Source organism: Falco naumanni, chromosome 2, assembly GCF_017639655.2.
Source record: "Falco naumanni isolate bFalNau1 chromosome 2, bFalNau1.pat, whole genome shotgun sequence".
NCBI classification, from domain to species: domain Eukaryota; kingdom Metazoa; phylum Chordata; class Aves; order Falconiformes; family Falconidae; genus Falco; species Falco naumanni.
The window spans coordinates 21115238-21136490 of NC_054055.1; the positions used below are offsets into that span (position 1 = coordinate 21115238).

Consider the following 21253-nt stretch of genomic DNA (forward strand, 5'->3'; position numbering starts at 1 on the left):
GTAGTGCTGAATGTTCTCTACAGGTATTCCTCCTTTGTTCAGAAATTGTTAAGGTCTTAAAAAATGCAAGTTTTCTTTTAAGAGATCTGTACAGCAACAGGGCAATGTTTCAGATTATACAAGGATTCCTAAGGAACCACTATTATGCAGTAGATGTTTATATTAAACCCACCAAATAACTAAATACTGCATAGCATTTACAGCTTGAATAAATATATTTGTTTTTAAGAAATTGTGTGTCTTGCTTATAAAAATATCAAGTCCACTAAGCAGCCTTGCAGATGTTGTATAGAAAAGTCACGTTGATGGTGAACTCTTTTTGTCTTCAAAACCAGCTATTAAACACCAAGGTCTAATACCAGTTGTCACGAGGGACTCCTTTTTTGCATCTGACTTGGCTTCAAGGTACACAACAGTAGGAAACCAACCTTCCAGTGAAGTTTTTTCCATTAAAAAAAATCACTTTGTAGTTAGGAAACAGAACTGTAACAAAGTAGCAGCTTCTAGTGGCAGCACTGTGAGTGTTACAAAGGGAAGGGTTGTTTTTTTCAGTGGCATTTGAAGAACGATGTATCAGAGACAGAGGAGCCGCAGTTAACAAACATTCTTTATTGTCATGTCTGAAGACATCATAATTTGACATTTTTTATTTGTACTGTGTAAAAACTTGCTCTGAGTCAAAGTAATGAAAGCGCAGTTGCCTGTATCAATAATCAATGATATTTTAAGAAATTTCAGAATGGAAGTTAAGGAATTAATCCACTTACTTATTGGTAAATAAGATGTAACCAGTACCACTCATGATTTTGATCAGAGCATTTGAGGTGCTCTTCCTGATGCTATTTGGGCCTACAACTTCTCTATCAATATTGCAGAAGCACCTCCTCCTCCATTGCAAATTCCTGCAAGACCATATTGTCCTTGTTTTAATGCATGGGCCATGTGAACAACAATTCTTGCTCCAGACATTCTAAATGAAAGGGAAAAAAATTAATTAGTTTAAGAATTTTCTTTAATTTGACCCGTGTAGGATGACTGGCAGAATACAGTACCGATTCACGGGAGGGGAAAAAGCCACCAACAAAAAGACCAAGCAAACCCTTTCATCTACATTTAGGTACGATACAAGTGGTTTTTCTCTAGCTACAGTACTTAACGAAGAGAAAGATTCTTATACATAAACAAACAAAACATCCATGTTTGTATAAAGTTTCTTCTTGAAATCACCTCTAAGTCAGTCTGTGTATTGCAAAGTGTCTCTACATGTAGCAAAGCTCTTTCAAAGAAGGTAACTAATCTACCACAAAAACCAAACCAATACTAATAATTTCAAACAGGTTTTTATTTGTTTGCAACTTGATGTACTCCAGAATGTTACTTTGATCCAGCTAATGTGCAAAATCAGACATTTAAATTCTGTCATTAGGCTGTTGAAATAGGAAGCTGATACTGCAAAGGAGATGTCAGTATGTCTTGTGGGATTATGCCTCGATTAGAGCTTTTTGTGAGCCGTGAAGTACTTCTGCGCGTTCCTGATGTACAGTGTGGTTACTTCACATCTGTATTTACTTAAGAGGTTTCCTGATAGACCTGGACCATGCAGCATGATCACTCTTAGGGAGGATTAATGGGTTATACTTAAGTCACGAGTAAGTTACTGCTGCTGGGGAACACACAGGTGATCTGACTCCTCTAACCAGATGACAGAACTTCAAAAGACCCACCAACAGCCCCCAGACTATGCCTGTCTGTGGCATTCGGTGCTTGGAGACTTTTGGATTCACCACCAAAAATGTTTTGAATAGGTCTGGAATTCCACTTTGCTCACTTAAGAAGAATAAAAGTCCCTGTACCATATCCTTCGCTAATGTCTTAAGTTTACCTGTAAATTTTATTAGTTTAACTACTTGATTAATTGTTTATTCTGTCATGTTAATGGTGATTTGGTTTCAGTACTTCATAAATCCATACAGCTATGGTAACAAACAAGCTTTTCATAACTAACTGTACAGAGAAAAATGGGACTGTGCTCTTTTCAAGGTACCCTGAAATTTAACACTTAAGTCACTACGTACTTCAGAGCCAGTTTCTGTTACGCTTCCTCCTCCCATTAAATTTGAGAACAAAAGTAAATGTGTCAGCACTGTGTCTAGAAAACAATGCCCCTGTGCAGAACAAGAACCACTGCTTATTTTACCTACCCTATTGGATGTCCGAGAGAGACAGCACCTCCGTTAATATTTACTTTTTGTGGATCAATACCCAGCATTTTAATATTGGCCAGCACCACAACACTGAATGCTTCATTGATTTCCCACATTGCAATATCTTCTTTTTTCAGGCCTGTCTCACTTAGAATCTAGAAATAATAATGAAAAGAATTACTAATGAGAAAAAATGAAGAAGCGAATTACAGAAATAATTAGGTCTATTTTGAACTCAGTGATTCAGGCTGCCGGTAGCCTGATCAGGTTCACAACTCAGAACCTCTTTGTCAGATGGGAAAATGCAAATCTGAGGTACTGAAGCACAAACTTGAGTTTTCACAAAAGAAGAAATGGAGAGTACCCTATGCAAGAATATGTTTTCATCATACCAAGACTGCTGCTACAGTAAGTACACTTAAACTGATACAGCGTTGCCTCATGCTATAGGCTTGTCTTCAGTTCCTTTTTGAACTAGTCTATACTTCTGTATGTATTTTGCCCTTTAGCCATACTAGCTGCAAAGCTTCAAATGTGTAAACAAGCCCAAAGTTCATGAAAGCAGCACAAAATATTCTCTTTCAAAACAGGCATGAGAAATTTATTACTCTGACAATCTACATTCTAGCCTTGATCCTCTGAAAAACGTGTTCTTTGTATTTATGACGTAATTACAATTTTGATCCTAATTACAGGAAGATCCACTGAGGGATGAGCCAACGATCCAGTGCTAGGGAAGTTTGTTGTTTTTCAAAAAAAACCAACGAAACATTCAGTTTTATTCCTACCTTGGGAACAGCATATGCAGGTGCAATTGGGAAGTCAATAGGATCAACAGCAGCATCTGCAAAAGCTGTAAAAATTACAAAAGCTGTTTAAAGACCTTTCTTTTATCATACATTATTTTTATTTATGCAAGCAGCAAACCTGGGCAAGACAGAAAAACTGAATACAACTATCCATGAAATAGATACATCTGAAGTTCAGTGATTTAAGTGAAACAGAGAATACATTTTCCGATTTTTTATGTTATTCCATATAGAAAACTGTTCAGGATCAAAAGCCTGCTGCTGCAACACTTGAAATTTCAAGGACTGTACTGAGAAGATGCAGCCATATAATGCCTACAGGCTCACTTTTTCTGTCCCATGAACATCAGATAACAGGCCAGACAGGACTCCCAGTCTGAGAGCACACTATGGGAATACTTTCCAGGACTGCGCTTAAAGATAAGAAAAGAAAAATCTTACCCACTATCCTTGCCAATGGCTTGACTTTCAGTCTCTTGGCCGCCTCTGTAGTCATCAGCACCAAAGCAGCTGCTCCATCATTCAGAGTACTGGCGTTAGCAGCTGTAACTGTTCCTAGAAAAGGTAAAGCACAGTTTAAATCAAAGGGAAAGTATGATGTAACTCATGTATATCCCATTAAGAGATTTTTTTTTCCCCTTGGGCCCTTGAACATAAGGGCTCAACAATTAGTGAATCTGCTGCACTGAATAAACTAGAACTTAGTTGTTTCTTTAAATCAGTACAATCACCTGTATTCGTATCTTTATCCAAGTAGGAGGTTAGATCATGCCTTCCATGTCAGCTGCATTGCTAGCATTAACACAGAACTCCAGCTCAAAAAGGGCTGTGAATGAGGGGCAACTTCGATTTAGCCAGAAAGATTTATCTATTACAGATTCGGGGAAGTTACAAGCAACTACATAAAGGCACTGCAGCTCCCACTGAAACAAGAGCTTACAAACTGTGGAGGCCAAAGCAACAGCTAAACTGAAACCAAATCTGTTTCACTCTTTTTAAAGTACATGTCCAAAACAGAGGTTTTCACTGGTGTAGGTTCTTGGACCGTCTTTTAATGCAAGCCAGTTGATGCTGTTGTGAAGCATGTTTATCTTAGCAGACATTTAAAAGTTAATCAACTACTGTTGGGCATTCAAGCTCTTGTGAACAGTACTCTTCACTATAACAAAGTATTCTTGCAGTTGGTAGAAAATTAAGCAGCAAATTTAATAATATTTACCATTTTCTTTTTGGAAAACAGCTTTCAGCTTTGGAACTTTACTAAAATCAACACGTTTGTATTCTTCATCTTCTTTCACTTCTGTATCTGGCTTTCCTGAAATTCAGATTTGGTTTAGTATTTTATAGAACAGCCCGTTCTTAAGATATTCTAACACAATACTTTGATCAAATGCTTTCTTATTTAAACAATTTGTTTTGGTAGTAGAAAAACATAAATGCATATCAAGAAATGTGTGTATGAAAACTGAAAAAAAGTCATTCCTTAATGCAATTTATTCACAGGAAATCCATTTATACTTCCTGGTGGCTGAATGAAAGGGACAAAGAATGTATCTTTAAGGTAATTAATAAGGAAATTAAAACACAAGTATCCTTAAGCCATATTAACTACATTCAATACCTAGTCTTCCACTTATGGAAAAAAGGAAGAAGATACTGTATATAACATTGAAGAAAAATTAAAAACCAAAACTGGATCACCACTGACTTCACCAGAAGGTCTGCATAAGAGGAATTCTTAGCTAATCTAAAATCAGTGTTACCGAGAGCCACATGTTTATAAACAACACAATTTGCACTGAACACAGACAATGTTACGGCTTTCAATGAGAAACAATTAATTTTATCACACATTTCCATAATACCTTTTTTTGAAATAGTAACAGGAACTATTTCATTTTTTAATATTCCTGAATCCCAGGCTGTTTTGCTCTTGGTGTAAGAGCCTATGGCATAAGTGTCTTGTTCCTCTCGTGAAATAGTGAACTTCTTCGCAGTATTCTCAGCACAGTTGCCCTTGAAGAAAAAAAGGCACGTTAGGTTTGGTATTTCTGGAGATGCAAACTAGAAATGTAACTGAAAAACACTCAAGCCGCAGATTTCCAGAATTAAATGTGACTAATATTTTGTGTCCGTTTCAAATTTACAGAGTCATGCTCAAACAGTATCTTTTGGGTTTGGAATATGATCTTCAGATTCCGCAGATGTTTTCTGAATTCAGATCATTAAAGCCACGGAGGAACTTTCCTTACAAGGCTTTTTTTTATGTTAAAAAACTGCATGCAGATGTAGTTTTAAAGTGCTTATGGCTGACATTTTCAGAGACTCAAGATCATTGTGCAGCCACAGAACAGTATGTTCATGTCATCTTACTAGCGTTTTCATTCCATTATTAGCTTGCCTGTTCCAAAAGTTACAAGAACTGGTCAACAGGGCTTGCTTAGCCTTCAGGATCCAATACTCTAAAAACTGTACAAATGGAAGTATGTATACCTTTTGTGTAGCGACTAGAATGAAATAAGTAGTATGAAACAAATCATTTATATAGAGGTCAATCATAATTATATAATCATGATTCATTACCAACACTGTCTAAATACCTGGTGACAAAAAAAAAATAATAAATACTCACGTAGTCAACCTGAAAGATTTGTTCTTAAACAGATTTTGTTCCACCTCTCATTTCTGTCAAAAGCTTAATGAATCAACACAAAACCCTTTAGTACTGTGTTCCTCCAGTTCTTCAAACAAGCAAGTTCACTTCTGTACAGTTAAAGAATTTAAAGCCTTCATAGCACCAGCAACTTACTCTATTGCCAAAACAGATAAGTAAGTTCCTAAAGCCATTGGATGGGCCTTCCTGTATATTTCAGCCTTCAGGGGCTGAAAAAAAATTAAAAAGCAGCAAAACACCCTGTTTGGAACATTTCATGTTGCTTACAGCTCATCCCTATGATGTTGATCATAAAATCTTAACTGCATAATCTTCCTGTATATTCTCACACAGACTGTTAAGGTTTTCCAGGCAACTTACAGCTGCTATAATGAAGACAAAAGGTTCTGAAATACTGTCCCAATCTATTAACACTGTGTATTATTATCAACTCCTAGAGTTTTTACCCACATACAGGAACTGGCTGTTCATTATTTACAGTCCTATAAAAATCCTCATAATCATAATCCATTTTAGCTGGAATGTGGAAGTGGTTTTCAACCAATAGCCTAAGCAGAGTGTGCTATACTGCAAAAAGAATAAATCACACACAGAAGCAGTGAAGTCTGTATCAAATATATGGATCGCAGTAGAACACTCATGACACGACTTCCTGGTACACCAGCAAGAACACTGATCAATCAATAATGCCCTACAATTGTGATGCCTACTGTGGCAAAGGTGAGAAATACTCATGGACTGAAACTAGTCATTCTCTTTTCAAACTGTTCTTCCCTGATGCTTGTTCTTCACTATCTTCTTATCAGTTGTTTTCCAAACCCATCCTATGTTTGCAGTTGTCTTGTCGAATTTAAGTTGCCATGCTGATGAGCAAGCATATTAGCTGACTCAAACCTTCCAACAGGAGATAGGAAATATGTACATTGGGGGAGGGGAAAAACCGTGAGAGCTTGCTGAACCCTCAAAGACATCAAGTAACTCAATTGCTCTCTCCTACAGACACAGCAACAGCAATCTATCTTTAGCAGAAATTTTACTTTTTTTTTTTTTTAAAGTCCCTGCTCTAGGCTATTCAGACTTCAGAGACAGAAACATTAAAACACAATTTGCTATTCTGTTTTGGTCTTCTGTCTTGCCCCTCCATTACAGTTACTACAGGAAGCCTAGAAATGGAAGACTACTTCCTCCTCTGTTAATGTCATTCCTTATTTCTAGGTTTGCTAGATGAAGCAGTTTCATAGTAATTATAAGCAAGCTCTTCAAAGCTGCATCAGGTCTATGGTTGATACTTTAGTGCTGTGCAGCAATATTTACCATATGGATATGGTTATAAGCATCTGTCAGCCCATCTTTTACTATCAGGTCTTCCAGCTTTACTCCTCCATAAGGCGTTGATCCTCTGCTCATTGTATACGGAACATTAGACATGCTCTCCATTCCACCAGCAACCATTACATCCTGCTCAAAGGAAACAAGTTAAAATTATTAATCATGCAGTGTGTTCTCTATGACTTCTTGTAGGAACAAATATAAGTAAAAACTTAAGCACAGGTGCTTTATATTTCTGAGACAAACAGGGGGAAAAAAATTATCTTTATGCACTTAAAACGCCAACAGCCCAAACAGCAGCTGAAGATAGTTAATCCACCCTGGCAAAACAACTGGACTTTTGTCTTATATGCAGTTTTAGGAAGCAGCAAGAGCTATGTCAGCCTCTTGCACTTTTACTTCAAAAGCTTCCAAGATAAAATTACAAACTTTACTTTAAACAGTTTCTTTTCCTGTAAATATCTCATTTTTGTTCTTCATTCACAGATCCATATCCCTATGGAACAAGCAACAGTCAGAGCCTATGAGACAAGTAAGAAGAGACACGGGTTTACAAGTACCTGCAGTTTCACACAATATTGTTGCATCTCGCTATGTAAAGAGAGATGACTTATGCTATGGTCTTATCATCTGAAAAGGCCAGAAAAAAAAGAAAAAAAGATATGCTAATAATTACTGAACTTGAATTAAGCTGAATCATTATGAGTACTTATAAATGAGTATACTTTTCAAGCTGAGACAAAACAAGCAGAAAACCTACAAACAGCGAAGCTATCAGGACTGTAAGTATACCTGGTGTTCATTAGGCTATATCCCCAAAACCCCTAGGATCTTGGGATGTGGTGAAGAATAGACACAGTTGTGCTTAATGGCATACTTGAAATGCGGATAAATGTAAGAAAAACATACACACAGCAGAGTGAGTCTTTGAGAGTTCAATAGTGCTGTTAATATACATTCAGGAAGATTTTACATCAAAACAGCAGTAAAAAAAAGATTTTTTTGTTTCTTTAAATTAAGACTCAGAGATATAAAGGTTTGGTTCAGAATAGATTATAAACTAGATCCAGGAACTATGAAATGAAGAGATAAAGAAAAAAAAAAAAAAGACAGCTGAAGGCAAACCAGAAAGGAAGCTAAATCAAAAAGGCAGCTGAGATATGGAAGCAGCAATAGATCAGAGGAACAAGAGTGCCTAGGATTTCAATTCCATAAAACGGAAGACTTGGGAGATAGAGTTACTGCAATTGTTTATACGACAATGTACACTGACTCAAGCCACTGGGAACCATCACTGACTTTCATACCACAGATAGCTCACAGTCCACAGCCAGGACAAACAAATAGCAACACACACACCCAACCCCCATAATTTATAGCTCTAAGAGAATAATAACTGGCCAAGTCTCTGCTTTTGCTCAGACTGGCTACATAGCATGTACAGTTAGCTTAGCTGAAAACTCCATTTCTCTTCAGAGCTCGTGGTCTGCACCTGTCAAACCAAACAAATGCACAACCACTCTCAAGAAGTCATTGGATGTGAATTACTAAACCCAAATGTAGCTGTTCATACAGACATGCTGGGCCTCATTCAAAGTCCAGTGACAAGACTTCCACCTGCTTCATTAGGCACTGGGAAAAGTGCCGTTCTCTGCAGAGCAAGGCCAAAGCAGTAAGTAGTTGCTTAACTCAGCTGTACTGTTATTTTCACAGAAAAAAACAACAAAGCTTAAATATTGTACTTTTGTTCTAAACAAAACAAACAAAAAAAGAACAGTAAGTACATTTCTCTTATGAACCACTTTGGAAACCAAAACTCTATATTCAGCTGACAATGCTTTCTCTTCAGAGATGGTAGATGTTGCAAAATGCTGTGAGTATGGAATTAAAAACAAAACTGAAGTGTCTGTCTTCATATTCACACTTCTCCCACATTCTTTGCTACACAGCATTTAATGGCTTGCTGAAGATGATGTATTCTCCCATTAAGTGACACTGTTGCTCCCCATCATATAGAGAATCTTAGAACACAGTTGACAGAGATGAGCAATCCCTTCCATCAAGCTCTTCAATGAAAACACTTACACAGCAAAAATAGATTCCGCTTCTTCTAAAACAATAAAAAAGCCTGAAACATCTTTAATGTACTTGGAAACAACATGGCTTTAATATGTATATTTAATTTATGTAACTGTTAAAAAGTGCCTGAAAGTCAAGATTAAATGTTTTGGCAAAAACTTAAGTCTATAAAAATTTCTTCAATTTTTCAAACCAGAAAGCTTGAGGGTTCCCTTAATTATTTTTTGGGGGTTGAGGTGGGATGTGGGCTAGGGGAAGAACAGCAGGGAGAAGATGTAAATACCTCCCCCCCCCCCCCCAAATCCACCTCATTTGCTCAACTATAACAATACATTTGACAATTTCCTAATTGTAATACTGACTCTTTCTTTTTTCTGTTTTAAGCCAAAACAGGTTAAATGACTATAAAATTAAGGTTGCATAAGCAAAACAAAACCTTGCTAGTTAGGTTTATTAGCCTAAGCCAAAACACAGTCCCGAATTATGTGCAGTCATTAGTAGGACAGGTTCTACATTAGTTGTGTGGGTTTTCCTTAGCACAGCACCGAAATTCACATACCTGACTCCCACACATCAGGCTTTGTGCTGCCATCATGATCGATTTCATTCCTGAAGCACAGACTTTATTGACAGTTGTGGTAGGAGTGCAGATTGGTAGACCTGAGTCAAAGAAATTACACAAACAACTGCATTATTTAAAGGGTAGGCTAATACTTCATTGGTGTTTCAGCAATATTTCATATGGGACCAATTTTTATCTAAGCCCAGGGTGTCCAGCTTGCCAGGACTTTAGTCTGTCAGGGCAATTTATCTACCCCCACTTCTAGTTACAATCCTTGGAGACTCTTGTTTCTCCCCTTCCAACAACAGACTCACGATAAAGGAGCAAGCAAGTGAAGAATCAGAGACAGAAGATCAAGGAAGTGACTCCAGAAATATTCCTTCTCCTGAAACCCCAATCCCTGCCTCTAAGAAGCATTCAAGACTGAAAAGGCATAAGCAAGCTGCAGAACTTGGCAACTGGCAAAAAGACAGACTCCAGAAATATAGGGACTCTAAACACACACAGTGCTGAACGAGACCAGAAGTGCTGGGTGTCCGCATCATTCACATTGGTATCACTGAGTTACTATTGTTACCCAATGCTCATTGCAACAGCTTTGGGCTCTGCTGTGTGCAGCTTGGCTCAAGACTGTTGCACCACTGCCTCTACCCTAGGCTTGCTCTCTAGCATTACAAGACTGCTACCAGCACATCACCTCCATATCAGCAGTGAGATGGGGAAGCTAGCCAGGGGAAAGAAAAAAAGCTGTATTCATCCCTTTGCCTCACATGGAAACATCTTTCAAAAAAAGTACAGGTCCAGAGCCAAGAAAGCACCCAGTTCTCCCCTGACCCACAGACTTTCCTAGAGTCATGCTAAGGTATGGCAGCCCATCCCCACAGCAAAAGGGAAAAGAAAATAATTCCTGCACCCCAATAACATCTGTGCTGCAGTTAACATTATAGAGTGAATCCTTCCAGCGACAGCTCCAGACTCGATGGGAAGATTAGTGTAATGGCATACTCTTATCTGCAGTTCAAGGAAATGCACTGACCCTTTATCTAGTAAGGCTTAAGAGTAATGATACAGGGAAGAAAAAAAAACAGTCTTGTTTCATGAAAGATTCAAAGAACAGCATCCACCATTAGTGTGAAGTGCTCTGGGAGCAGCAGTCTGGTCTCCGATATTATCTTCTCCAGCTTCTGCAAACACCATAGGCAGTAACATCATTGTGCATATGAAAATTGATTCCTGAGGATGCACAATTAGGCCCACAACACAAGTACAACATATACCTTTCACCCACCATGGAGAAAAAAGCAGACACAGACTGTCTTGACAAAAGGTTGCGCGCCACTCTGCTTCAACCCATAGCTCAGCAACCTAGACTGTTCCACATAGAGAGAGAAAACCTTCAACCCCAGTATCAACAGGTTCAATACCTGCACCCAAGACCGCTTGTCTTGCTGGAGCTTGTCCTTGTCCAGCCTGCAAGACATTACCCATATACACTTCTTTCACTTCTGCTGCAGGGATACCTATAAAATAAAATTGATTCAGGATTTTTTGAATGGAAGATGTAACTCCCTTTTACCAACCCTCCCACTGAAGTTTTCTATCCAAGACTGATGAAAGGTGCCATGCCCAACCCATGTGCTAACAGCACACAGACCCCTCTCCCTGTTGGGTGCATCCCAGATTTCTACCCTCATATTCATGGAACATAGTGAACGGGTGACCCCCACGGAAAAGAAGTCCCTTGTTACTCTGCAGAACAAGCTACAGTTAGCTAACCAAAGCAAATACTTCCAAGACTCACTGGTCACCATCACATGGAAGCTCAACTTCCATGGATGGTTCAATGCATAAAACTTTCTACCGGCCACAACTATGTCTGAAGAAAGGTTTGTTTGTTTGCTTAACAGGGCTGAGCCAAGGGCACAGCTAGCTGCCACCAGACAGAACAGGCCTGCCCTCCCATTGGATCTCTTGCAACAGCCCTCGTGTTCATGTTCTTGTCATATGCTGTTTCATGAAGCCAAATTCGTAGAAAATTAACCCTCCTCTGCCCCAAAAAGTCTTTTTTGCTAATTTGGATCCATCAATAGGCTCACAAGGGTGTCCTACAAACCTAAGTGCCCATGCCAAAAATGGGCAGGGAAAGGAAGTGCCACTAGTTTCAGCAACAAGTAGCCTTTGCATCAACTTAAATGTGTCATAAAAGCCCACACCAAAAATACAATTAGCATGTTCAATCAGATTTGGGTTAGCACCGACACCCCTAAGTAATATTCTGCTCCTAGAAGCAGCACTTAATTCAAATTGAAACAAAGCCCAACAGCCAACTTTACTTAAATACCATTTGTGGATAAAGACTTAAGAGTGCCACAGGAGAAAAACACCCAGGACCTTCTGTTTACCAAGCAATTTAAAAGACACAGACTGACACTGTTCTGAGCCACTTAAGGTTTTCTTTTCTTTGTCACAGAAAAAAAATATTTACATATACCTGCTCTGTCAATTGCTCCCTTAATTGCAACGGAACCAAGTTTAGTGGCTGGCAGTGACGAAAGAGATCCTTGGAAAGATCCCATCGGTGTCCTTACAGCACTTGCTATCACCACCTCCTAAGAAGAGAAGCATGGAGTAAAAGTCACAGTCTCTATTACATATACCAGTATTTTTTAAAATTTATTCACTTTTACTCTTTGATGTCACAGCTTGCCTTTTAACCTGCAAGTGTTTTAGAGCACTAAAATAATCTTTATTTATGCATGCAGCATGGGGAATAAGCATAAGGAAATCAGTGTGCAGCTGCAGGACTACAACCTTGGGATCACAGGCCCATGGTGGGGTGATTCCCATGGCTAGAGTGCTATGTGACAGAACAGCTGGAGCGCACTGAGCTCAGCCTTGGGGTGGATGATGCTTCCAAAAGACTCAAAGATCCTGGTGCAAAAGGAGGGTCAAAGAACTCTGGGGAATGTTCAAGGATTACCCCTCCAAGCAGAAGAGTAGTCCATTTCAACAAGCAGTAAGTCAGGTAAAAATGCCAGGAGGTCTGCACGGATGACCAAAACTCATACACAAAAAGAAAGCATACAGAAGTTGGAAGGAGGGACAGGGAACCTGGCAGACACCACCTGAACATGTAGAGACAAGGTTACAAAAGCCAAAGGCCAGCTGGAATTGTATCTGGCAAGGCATGTCAAAAGCAACAAGAAGGGCTTCCATAAGCACCCAGGAAGCAAAAGAAAGTCCAGGTAAAATACGGGCCTGCTGCTGAATGGGGCAGTGGGACCTGGTGACACAGTACATGGAAAAGGCTGAGGTACTGAACACCTTCTTTGTCTCCGTCTTACTTAGTAAGACCAGCTTTCAGGAATCCCGGGCCCCCGAGACCATGGGGAAGGCTGAAGCAAGGAAGATGTACCCTTGGTGGAAGATCAAGTCAGGGAATATTTACGCTAACTGGACATACATGAATACATGCATGCTGCTCAGATGCACCCACAAGTGCTGAGGGAGCTGGTTGATGTCTTTGTGAAGTCGCTCTCAATAATCCTGGCACGGTCGCAATTGTAAGAGGTGCCAGAGATGTAGAGAAAAGCAAGTATCACTCCTATCTTAAAGAAGGAGGACCAAGGGAACTACAGGCTGGTCAGCCCCACCTCAATCCCTGGGAAGGTGATAAAACAACTAATTCTGGAAACCACTTCCAGGAGCATGAAGAAAATAATCAGGAGTCATCAGCATGGATTCACCAAGGGTAAGTCAGGCTCAAACAACCCAATAACCTTCTACAGCAAAAGGACTGACTTGGTAAACGAAGGGAGAACAGCGGACATTGTCAGTCTAGACCACAGTAAGGCTTTCATCAGTGTCAACCACAAGATCCTCATACAGGAGCCAATGAAGTACAGTCTGGATAAGCAGACAGTAAGGTGGACTGGAAACTGGGTGAACGGCCAGGCCCAGACAGTGGTGATCAGTGGTACAAAGTCTGGTTGGAGGCCAGTAACAAGCAGTGTTCTCCATGGATCAAAACTGGATCCAGTCCTGTTTAAGATCTTCATTAATGATCGGGATGAGGCAGGTAGGTTGTACCCTCGGCAGGTTTGCTGGTGACACCAAACTGAGAGGAGTGGCTGATACACCAGAGGGTCATGCTGCTATCCAGAGACCTCAACAGGCTAGACAAACAGGGGGACAGGAACCTCATGAGTTTATCAAGGAGCAGTGCAAAGTCCTGCACCTGGGGAGGAACAATTCCAGGCACTAGGACATGCAGGTGGAGGGCTGATGGATACCCTAGGCTGCATTATTAGTATTTCCAGCTGGTCAAGGGATAATTACTTCCCCTCTGCTCAGCACTGGTGAGACCACACCTGGAGTGCTGTGTCCAGTTCTGGGCTCCCCAGTGCAAGAGACATGGACATACTGGAGAGAATCCAATGAAGGGGCCATGAAGATTATGAAAGGACTGGAACATCTGACATGAGAAAAAGTCAGAACTGTGACTGTTTAGCCTGGAAAAGGGAAGGCTCAGGGATACCTCATTTATGTGTATCAGTACCTAAAGGGAAGGCACAAAGGGGACAGAGCCAGAGTCTTTTCAGTGGCACCCAGTAACAGGATCAGAGGCAACAGGCACAAACTTGATACACAGGTTTCCTCTTAACATCAGGAAAGACTTTTTCACTGCGAGTGTGACTGAACACTGGAATAGGTTGCTCAGAGAGGTTGTGAAGACTCCATCCTTGGAGATATTCAAAAGGCCAGATCTCAGTGTAACATGTAAGCCGTAGTTTAAGACATGGTAAGATATTCAGCTTTATACCTAGCGGCCCCTCAAAGCATATTTACTCTTATTTTGCCTCTTAGCTTTAGTGCTACATCAACATGACTACCTGTTAACCCTGTGAGTAGCATGAGGACCTGACACCAGAGATGCACATTTCAGGTCTCTGGCCACCCTGGACATCTATAAAGAAGTGATGAACACCTCCAACTACGCTGGTTTCAGTGGAAGTTAGACACAAAGCTTTACAGGGTCTCACCATGAGTTCTTTATTTAGAGAGACAGGCAAAAAAGTAAAACACTACAAAAAATTAAACAAAAAGACGACAAATACTTAAAACTAAGGAGGTCTGTTTCTGTAAACCCTGCATCACCACGATTGAATTCAGTGAGAGTAACATAGTTGTCCTCCTCTTTTACATAGTAACAGCAAGTTGCAGGATAACATACAACCAACCTCAAGGGATTATTTGGCATCAGCTATATTTGGTAGATAGTTGCATTAAGCTTAAGTGAGCTGAATTACTTCTAACCCATTTTGTCCCACATTACCTAAGAATTAGCAAACCAAAATAAAGACAGAACTCTGACTTTGATTCCAGATTTTGCAGTGAAGTGTGACTTGGACACAATGCCCAAATCTTCAATGCAGATTTTCTGTGATCTTAGTCTTCAGTGCAGATTTTAAAAACCTTCAGTAATTAAGAAACAAATTTAAAACAATTACTTACTGCAGTCAGATAGTGCTTTATACTTACATTTAAAGTACGCTGTGATGCATAGCCACGGCTTGTGTACTTCAAAGCCTGAAAATAAGGAAGCTCTCAGAATTTCATATCAAGAAAGCTAATGCCATGAAAATGGTACATTACTGAAACATCATAGATGTCATTACTTTAAAAATTAATGTTTTTTCTAGTGTTTCTTAGGTATTAAGTTAAAAATTATAACATGCCTTTTAAAAAAAAAAGTGTAGTCTATACACAGTCTCAGCATAACACCTGTGATATTTTCTGAAAAAATACACAGATACTCCTTTAAAAACAAACACCAATTCATTTTGGCCAAGAACATTACGTAAATACATAAAACATGTCTAAACCAGGGAGGGAGTGGTGCTATCTTGAAGAATTTTATTAGTCCCTCTGTCTGCTTCTCTGGACTTCGGTTCATTCATTCCTATCAATAATTTCACTGCTTTTTAAACAGTGCGAAGTTTGCACCTACAGCTTCATTTCATGAACAAAAATGAAGATAATAAATTCAGAATGCTACAACAAAAGATAACAAAACAAAACCAAGAAAAAGGATATGTCCTGAGCAGGCTAATTCACCAGCTAGTAGCTTCATCTAGTTATGTGGTGTAAAGATACAAAAAGGCACCTGTAGATGTTGTTTCATATATGAAGAGAATGATCTTTCAATTAGTATTTTAAGCCACTTTCTTAGCTGTTACCTTAGACAACATTTCAGCACACTGAAGACTTCTGGTCATTACTGAATTACAGCTCAATAAATACCAATTAAAAATAACTACTTAAGGACACCACAAAAATACCATCAGTTTTATAAATCAAAGAATGCCTTCTGCTCTTGTGACCACAATATGAAAGTTTAGTGTTTCTTTCATTTGACAACCTTCAACTAACAGAAGAGAGATTTATTTTTTTTTCTCCTACTGTTTCCCAATTTGGGTTGGTTTTGGGGTTTTTTCTTCAGCTCGGGTTATAATAGCCAGCAGAAAGTTTTAAATTAAAATTCTCCCTGAAAATTAACAATGCCTCTGCAGGGCTTTCAAGAATTAGTGTCAAAAAAACCCTACCAGAGTAACACACCCTTACAGGACACCACCTGAACTTCACCTCTGTAGTAAACTTGACAAAGCAGACTTCTAAGCATTAACCGGCAACTGCGAGTAGTGTTCATGCTCTGTGTCAAGTACAGACTTTTTCTAAAAAAACAAAACACTTCTACAGCTGGTAAAACGCAACCTTCAGTTTTGCACATGGCAATACACATGCAGTGCATCGCAGTTGCTTTATCTGCCCTTTTCTTCCCAGAGCAGCGCACCATCCCAGCGACAGGGTCCCCAGCACTCCAGACATGCCAGGCACCCCAATACAGTCAGCGGTACCCCAATACAACCACGCACAGGGGCTTTTGGGGCAGGAGCACTCGGTGCCTCACCTCCAGCTGCCCTTCTGAGAAACCTACCTCAAGCGGATCAAAGCACTATATTTGCCTACCCGATTCTGCTCCTGACCCTGGCTAGAGAAAGCCCTTCACAGATGCTACACATGCTTATCGCTGAGGCAGCTAACAGACGGCTACAGGGGCTCTGTCGGGCAACGCGTTACGGAGGAAGGAGCTGAAGAGCCGGGCGAAGCCCCGTGCCAACCCGCCGCACGCCTGGCCGGCCATGAGGCAGCGGAAAAAGCCGCTCGCAAAATCGTGGCTGAAGGGCTGCCGCGGCGCGGGGGGCTGCCCGTCACCCACCGGGTGGCTCCGGGACGGCGCGGCCCGCTCAGTCCGCAGGCCGCGACAGAGACCGGGGCCCTCTCCCCCCCCCCCCCCCCCCCCCCGCAGCTCCCTCCCGGGCCGGGGCCCGCTCCCCGCCCCCCCCTCAGCTCCCTCCCGGGCCGGGGCCCGCTCCCCGCCCCCCCCCTCAGCTCCCTCCCGGGCCGGGGCCCGCTCCCCGCCCCCCCCTCAGCTCCCTCCCGGGCCGGGGCCCGCTCCCCGCCCCCCCCTCAGCTCCCTCCCGGGCCGGGGCCCGCTCCCCGCCCCCCCCTCAGCTCCCTCCCGGGCCGGGGCCCGCTCCCCGCCCCCCCCTCAGCTCCCTCCCGGGCCGGGGCCCGCTCCCCGCCCCCCCCCTCAGCTCCCTCCCGGGCCGGGGCCCGCTCCCCGCCCCCCCCTCAGCTCCCTCCCGGGCCGGGGCCCGCTCCCACCCGCCGCGCCGCAGAGGCGAGGCGAGGGGGGCGCAGCTTCCCCGCCGCAGAGGTGGGCGCGACCTTGGCCAAGACTTTCCGGGCCCCGCGGCGGCTGCGCAGGGAGGGAGAGGAGAGGGGAAGGGCCGGGGCCCGCGCCACCCGCCTCACCAGCAGCAGCTCCGCGGCCGGGCGCCGCCAGCCCAGTATCACCGCCGCCGCCATGCTCCCGCCGGCCGCCCCCCGTCACCTTCACAGCCGCCCTCACCTCGGCCTATAGACAACGACGCCCCGCCCCCTCCCAGTTTCCATTGGTCCTGGTGCTGAGGGCGGTACCAAACGCCTCTCTGCCATTGGTCGGGCTGGAAGGCGGGACGCGGGTGTCGGCAGGGCCGGTGCCCGCCCGGCGCTTGCGATTGGGCGGCGGGGGCCTCTGGGGCAGCCTGGGCGGGCTGGGACCCCGGCACCGCGGTGGGGGGTGCCCGCCCGGCGCCTGGCAGCTCCGGCCGCCGCGGGATCCTCACCCTCTCTGGAGACCCGTTCTGCGGTGATGGGCGCGTTTCGCTCGTCTCCCGTGCTGCCGCTTGGGGCCCAGGCGCGGCGGGGCGGGGTCGCGACAGCTCGCCCTGAGGAGGGGGAAGGGGGCTGCGAAGGGACAGCCCCGGGGGTGGGGCGGGCAGCCTTGGTTTCCGTGCTGAGAAGAAAATTAACTAGTGAAGAACGTAGTGAGGACGGCGTGGGAGATCCTTGAGGTCGCAGTTGGCTTCTCTCCACAGGGAAGGGAAAACAGCCCCGAGGCTGCGTTCCACCGATCCTGAGCGCAGCCCTTCGCCCCACCCGCTCCTCAGTGTTGAGCTGAAATGGGCCACAGAAACTTACCCCCAGTGGGGCCCGTATCAGAAACACACCTGCGCGGGTCGTATACACACCTGTGGGCATGCAGGTGCTGGAGTATTTCATTTTACATCTGGTGTGCTCTTGACATTTCACAACCCGTGTTACACAGTAGGGGTGTTTGTTGCAGCGCTGCGTGCAAGGGGCATGCACCTCTCCTAACGCGCACGCTGCTCTCAGCCCACAGCGCACATTTATAAAGCTCGGCTGGTTTGTTCCGCCCAGTCTGCGCCTCCTGACGGGTTACTGGTTAGTTTCTTTCTCACTTCGGTTTAAAGGTACAGCTCCCCGAGCGGGGATCTGCTTCCCTCGGGGGGGGGGGGGGGGGGGGGGGGCGGCGTTTGAGTAGGAGGTCGCGATCTCCCACTACCACGATTACCTTTACACCTGCTTTTGCTCAAATTTCTAGGATCCATGAGTCTTACCTCTTCCAACAGTTTATTTCTTTTCACAGTTAGCACGTCTTTGTCAGAAGGCTCCTCATCTGCATTCCTGTTGAGCTCGTTTGCATCAGTGCTAACAGCCCCCTGCTTGGACAATGGCGCTCCTGCCTGCGTACTGATGGTTCCGATTATCTACGTCATTCAAGCCTGCGGCAGAGTTTTAGGTTTCTTGCTATATTATCTTCTGTATCAAGTCCCCCCTTTTCCTTCTCCTTTGCAAATTCTTTTGTTACACGATGTCGTTTCCTGTAAGGGGTAGTGGTTTGGCAAAATATTTGCCATTTTTGATGTTTTGCCGTAAGCTATGTTTCTTCCATTTCTCATAGGTATTCCCAGTCTATTTACACATCCAAATAAACTATTGCAACATACACCAAACCAATTATGCTAATAATCATGATAACTAGAACAAAGAGCTGTTTCAGCCATGTAAAATTAGGTAGCCAAGAAGTGAGCTTTTCCCAGAGGTCAAAAAACCCAAACAAAGCATCATCTAGGGATACCTGATGTAAGACTTTTGCATGATCCCAAATTTTCTGAATTACAGTTTCTACTTTACCTGATTCGTGCACATAAGTGCAACAGCTAGTATTAATCAAGGTGACATATGGAATTAAACTCTGTTGATGTACGGAATTAGACTCTATAACTCAGAAGTTATAAAGTAGGTATGTTTATTGCATGCAGATGCACGGGGATCGCTCCTCCACAAGCGTGCATACCCGAAGTGAAGAACCATCTCACATTTATACAATAAAACAAATGAATATTCAATTAACGCCTATACATATTTGTTACCTAAACCCGCTTACTCTCGCTTCGTATGTTCATTAGCTTATCAGTCCATTGCCTGGAACATGGTAGTCTTGCAGGTTTGTAGGGGATTCATGTTCTTGTGACCATCCGATCCTCTCCTTGCGTCTCCAGCAAGGAGCTGTCTTCTCCAGCAAGGAGACTTAGCACTCCCTCCCTCTAGATAGCATTGGAATCTCTCTCATCCTTTTCTCATTCTTTTTTTAAATAGCCCCTTTGTTAGAGGAGGAAGGGCAGGAGTCTCCTCAAAGCCGTGAGCCTATGTGACCAGACATCGCACCCATGACTAGTCACCATACCCACATTCCTAGGCAGACATACACAATCACAGTCGGTGTCCATTGTCCCCATTTCACACTATTTCTCCATATCACTGTAACTCGAAAGTTATAAAGTAGGTATGTTTATTGACGCAGATGCACGGGGGATCACTCCACCACAAGCGTGCATGCCCGGAGTGATGAACCATCTCACATTTATACAATAAAACAAATGAATATTCAATTAACGCCTATACATATTCGTTACCTAAACCCGCTTACTCTTGCTTCGTATGTTAATTAGCTTATCAGTTCTTTGCCTGGAATGTGGTGGTCTTGCAGGTTTGTAGGTGATTCATGTCCTTGTGACCATCCGATCTTCTCCAGCAAGAAGAATTAGCACTCCCTCTAGATAACATTGGAATGTCTCTCATCCTTTTCTCATCCTTTTTATAAATAGCCCCTTTGTTAGAGGAAGAAGGGCAGGTGCCTCCTCAAAGCTGCGCCTCCTCAAAGCTGCGTGGCTATGTGACCAGACACCACACCCATGACCAGTCACCGTACCCACATTCCTTAAGCAGACATATACAATGACAATCGATGTCCATTGTCCCTATTTCACACTATTTTTCCATATCAATGGTACATACTCCTCCCATGTCAGCCCTCATTATATCCAGGGCCACCCTACTCTGAAGGACTATCTCCTGCAAGCATCTTACCTCTCAGTCTAAACTACAAAGGGCATCAACAGTTTGCTACTATTCCATTTCTGCTGAAATGCTGCAGATTATCTTGATTTAACTGATTTTTTTCTATATTTTGTGTTTATGTAACAGTTATAAGAGCATTTTGATATTAAGGACTAACCTCCATGATAGAATTATGTTAGCACTTATTAACGAATGACATATGAATTGCTGTGCTGCTTGTTATCCCAGACTGTTACTTGAAGTCCCTATGCTATATAGACCATAATACCCTTAGTCCTTATTCTCTAGACCATAACCAGAGCACCCAGATTCTATTGTGTATAGGATGAGTTATTGGACAGCTTGGCAACGCTGATATCCAGCCGTCCAACTTGGCAACAAAATTTACACAAAACTTACTTTTAAGGTGTCCTGAAGTGGACTACCTTCTTTATAATACTAAAAATCATGCCCACAGGTAAAGACAACCCTTCCCTTATGCAAGCATAGTAACAAAAGGATGACACCGCAAATATTACAATTATATGCAAATTACTAACCAATCATTGTAACTGGGAGTATATGACCTTGTCATTTTGTGTGTAAGTGTAATGTTAAGATGTACACAGGTGTGCTTGATTTGTGGAGATGCCACCGAGCACCCAGCGCTGCAATAAAGGAGTGCCTGCTTCTTCATATTACATTGGTGTTTAGAGGTTTGATTCCTGATTTTGGTGACAGAAATATTAACTATAGCCTGCTCAAGATCTGCCACACCCAAGATGGG

The 21253-nt window shown here is 42.7% G+C and overlaps 1 protein-coding gene and 1 long non-coding RNA gene across 3 annotated transcripts; one reads left to right on the top strand and one right to left on the bottom strand.

Annotated features, from left to right (window-relative positions):
* Positions 1 to 589: 589 nt before the first annotated feature.
* Positions 590 to 17647, bottom strand: ACAT1 (acetyl-CoA acetyltransferase 1). Its single transcript, XM_040583549.1, has 12 exons — positions 17536 to 17647; positions 15199 to 15246; positions 12149 to 12266; positions 11082 to 11177; positions 9655 to 9755; positions 7002 to 7145; positions 4879 to 5029; positions 4233 to 4328; positions 3455 to 3568; positions 2993 to 3057; positions 2202 to 2359; positions 590 to 970 (listed from the first exon to the last, which is right to left on the bottom strand). Exons 1-12 carry the CDS (start codon positions 17587 to 17589, stop codon positions 850 to 852), a joined length of 1266 nt encoding a protein of 421 aa, XP_040439483.1. The 5' UTR covers positions 17590 to 17647; the 3' UTR covers positions 590 to 849.
* LOC121083303 lies at positions 4520 to 9247 on the top strand. Of its 2 annotated transcripts, none has more exons than XR_005826298.1 (2): positions 4520 to 4574; positions 7503 to 9247. It is a non-coding gene; the product is annotated as an uncharacterized LOC121083303 (long non-coding RNA). The 2 variants fall into 2 exon arrangements; XR_005826299.1 differs by lacking the exon at positions 4520 to 4574 and adding an exon at positions 5036 to 6407.
* Positions 17648 to 21253: the final 3606 nt, after the last annotated feature.

What these genes read in the sequence shown, in the direction of transcription:
- ACAT1 (XM_040583549.1), bottom strand. Translation starts at nt 17,589, where the DNA reads ATGGCGGCGGCGGTGATACTGGGCTGGCGGCGCCCGGCCGCGGAGCTG. An exon ending in GCCTGATGTGTGGGAGTCAG is followed by an intron (nt 7,146 to 9,654) that starts GTATGTGAATTT and finishes TCCTTTGAGCAG; the next exon opens with GATGTAATGGTTGCTGGTGG. An exon ending in GCCATTGGCAAGGATAGTGG is followed by an intron (nt 3,058 to 3,454) that starts GTAAGATTTTTC and finishes TAATTTTTACAG; the next exon opens with CTTTTGCAGATGCTGCTGTT.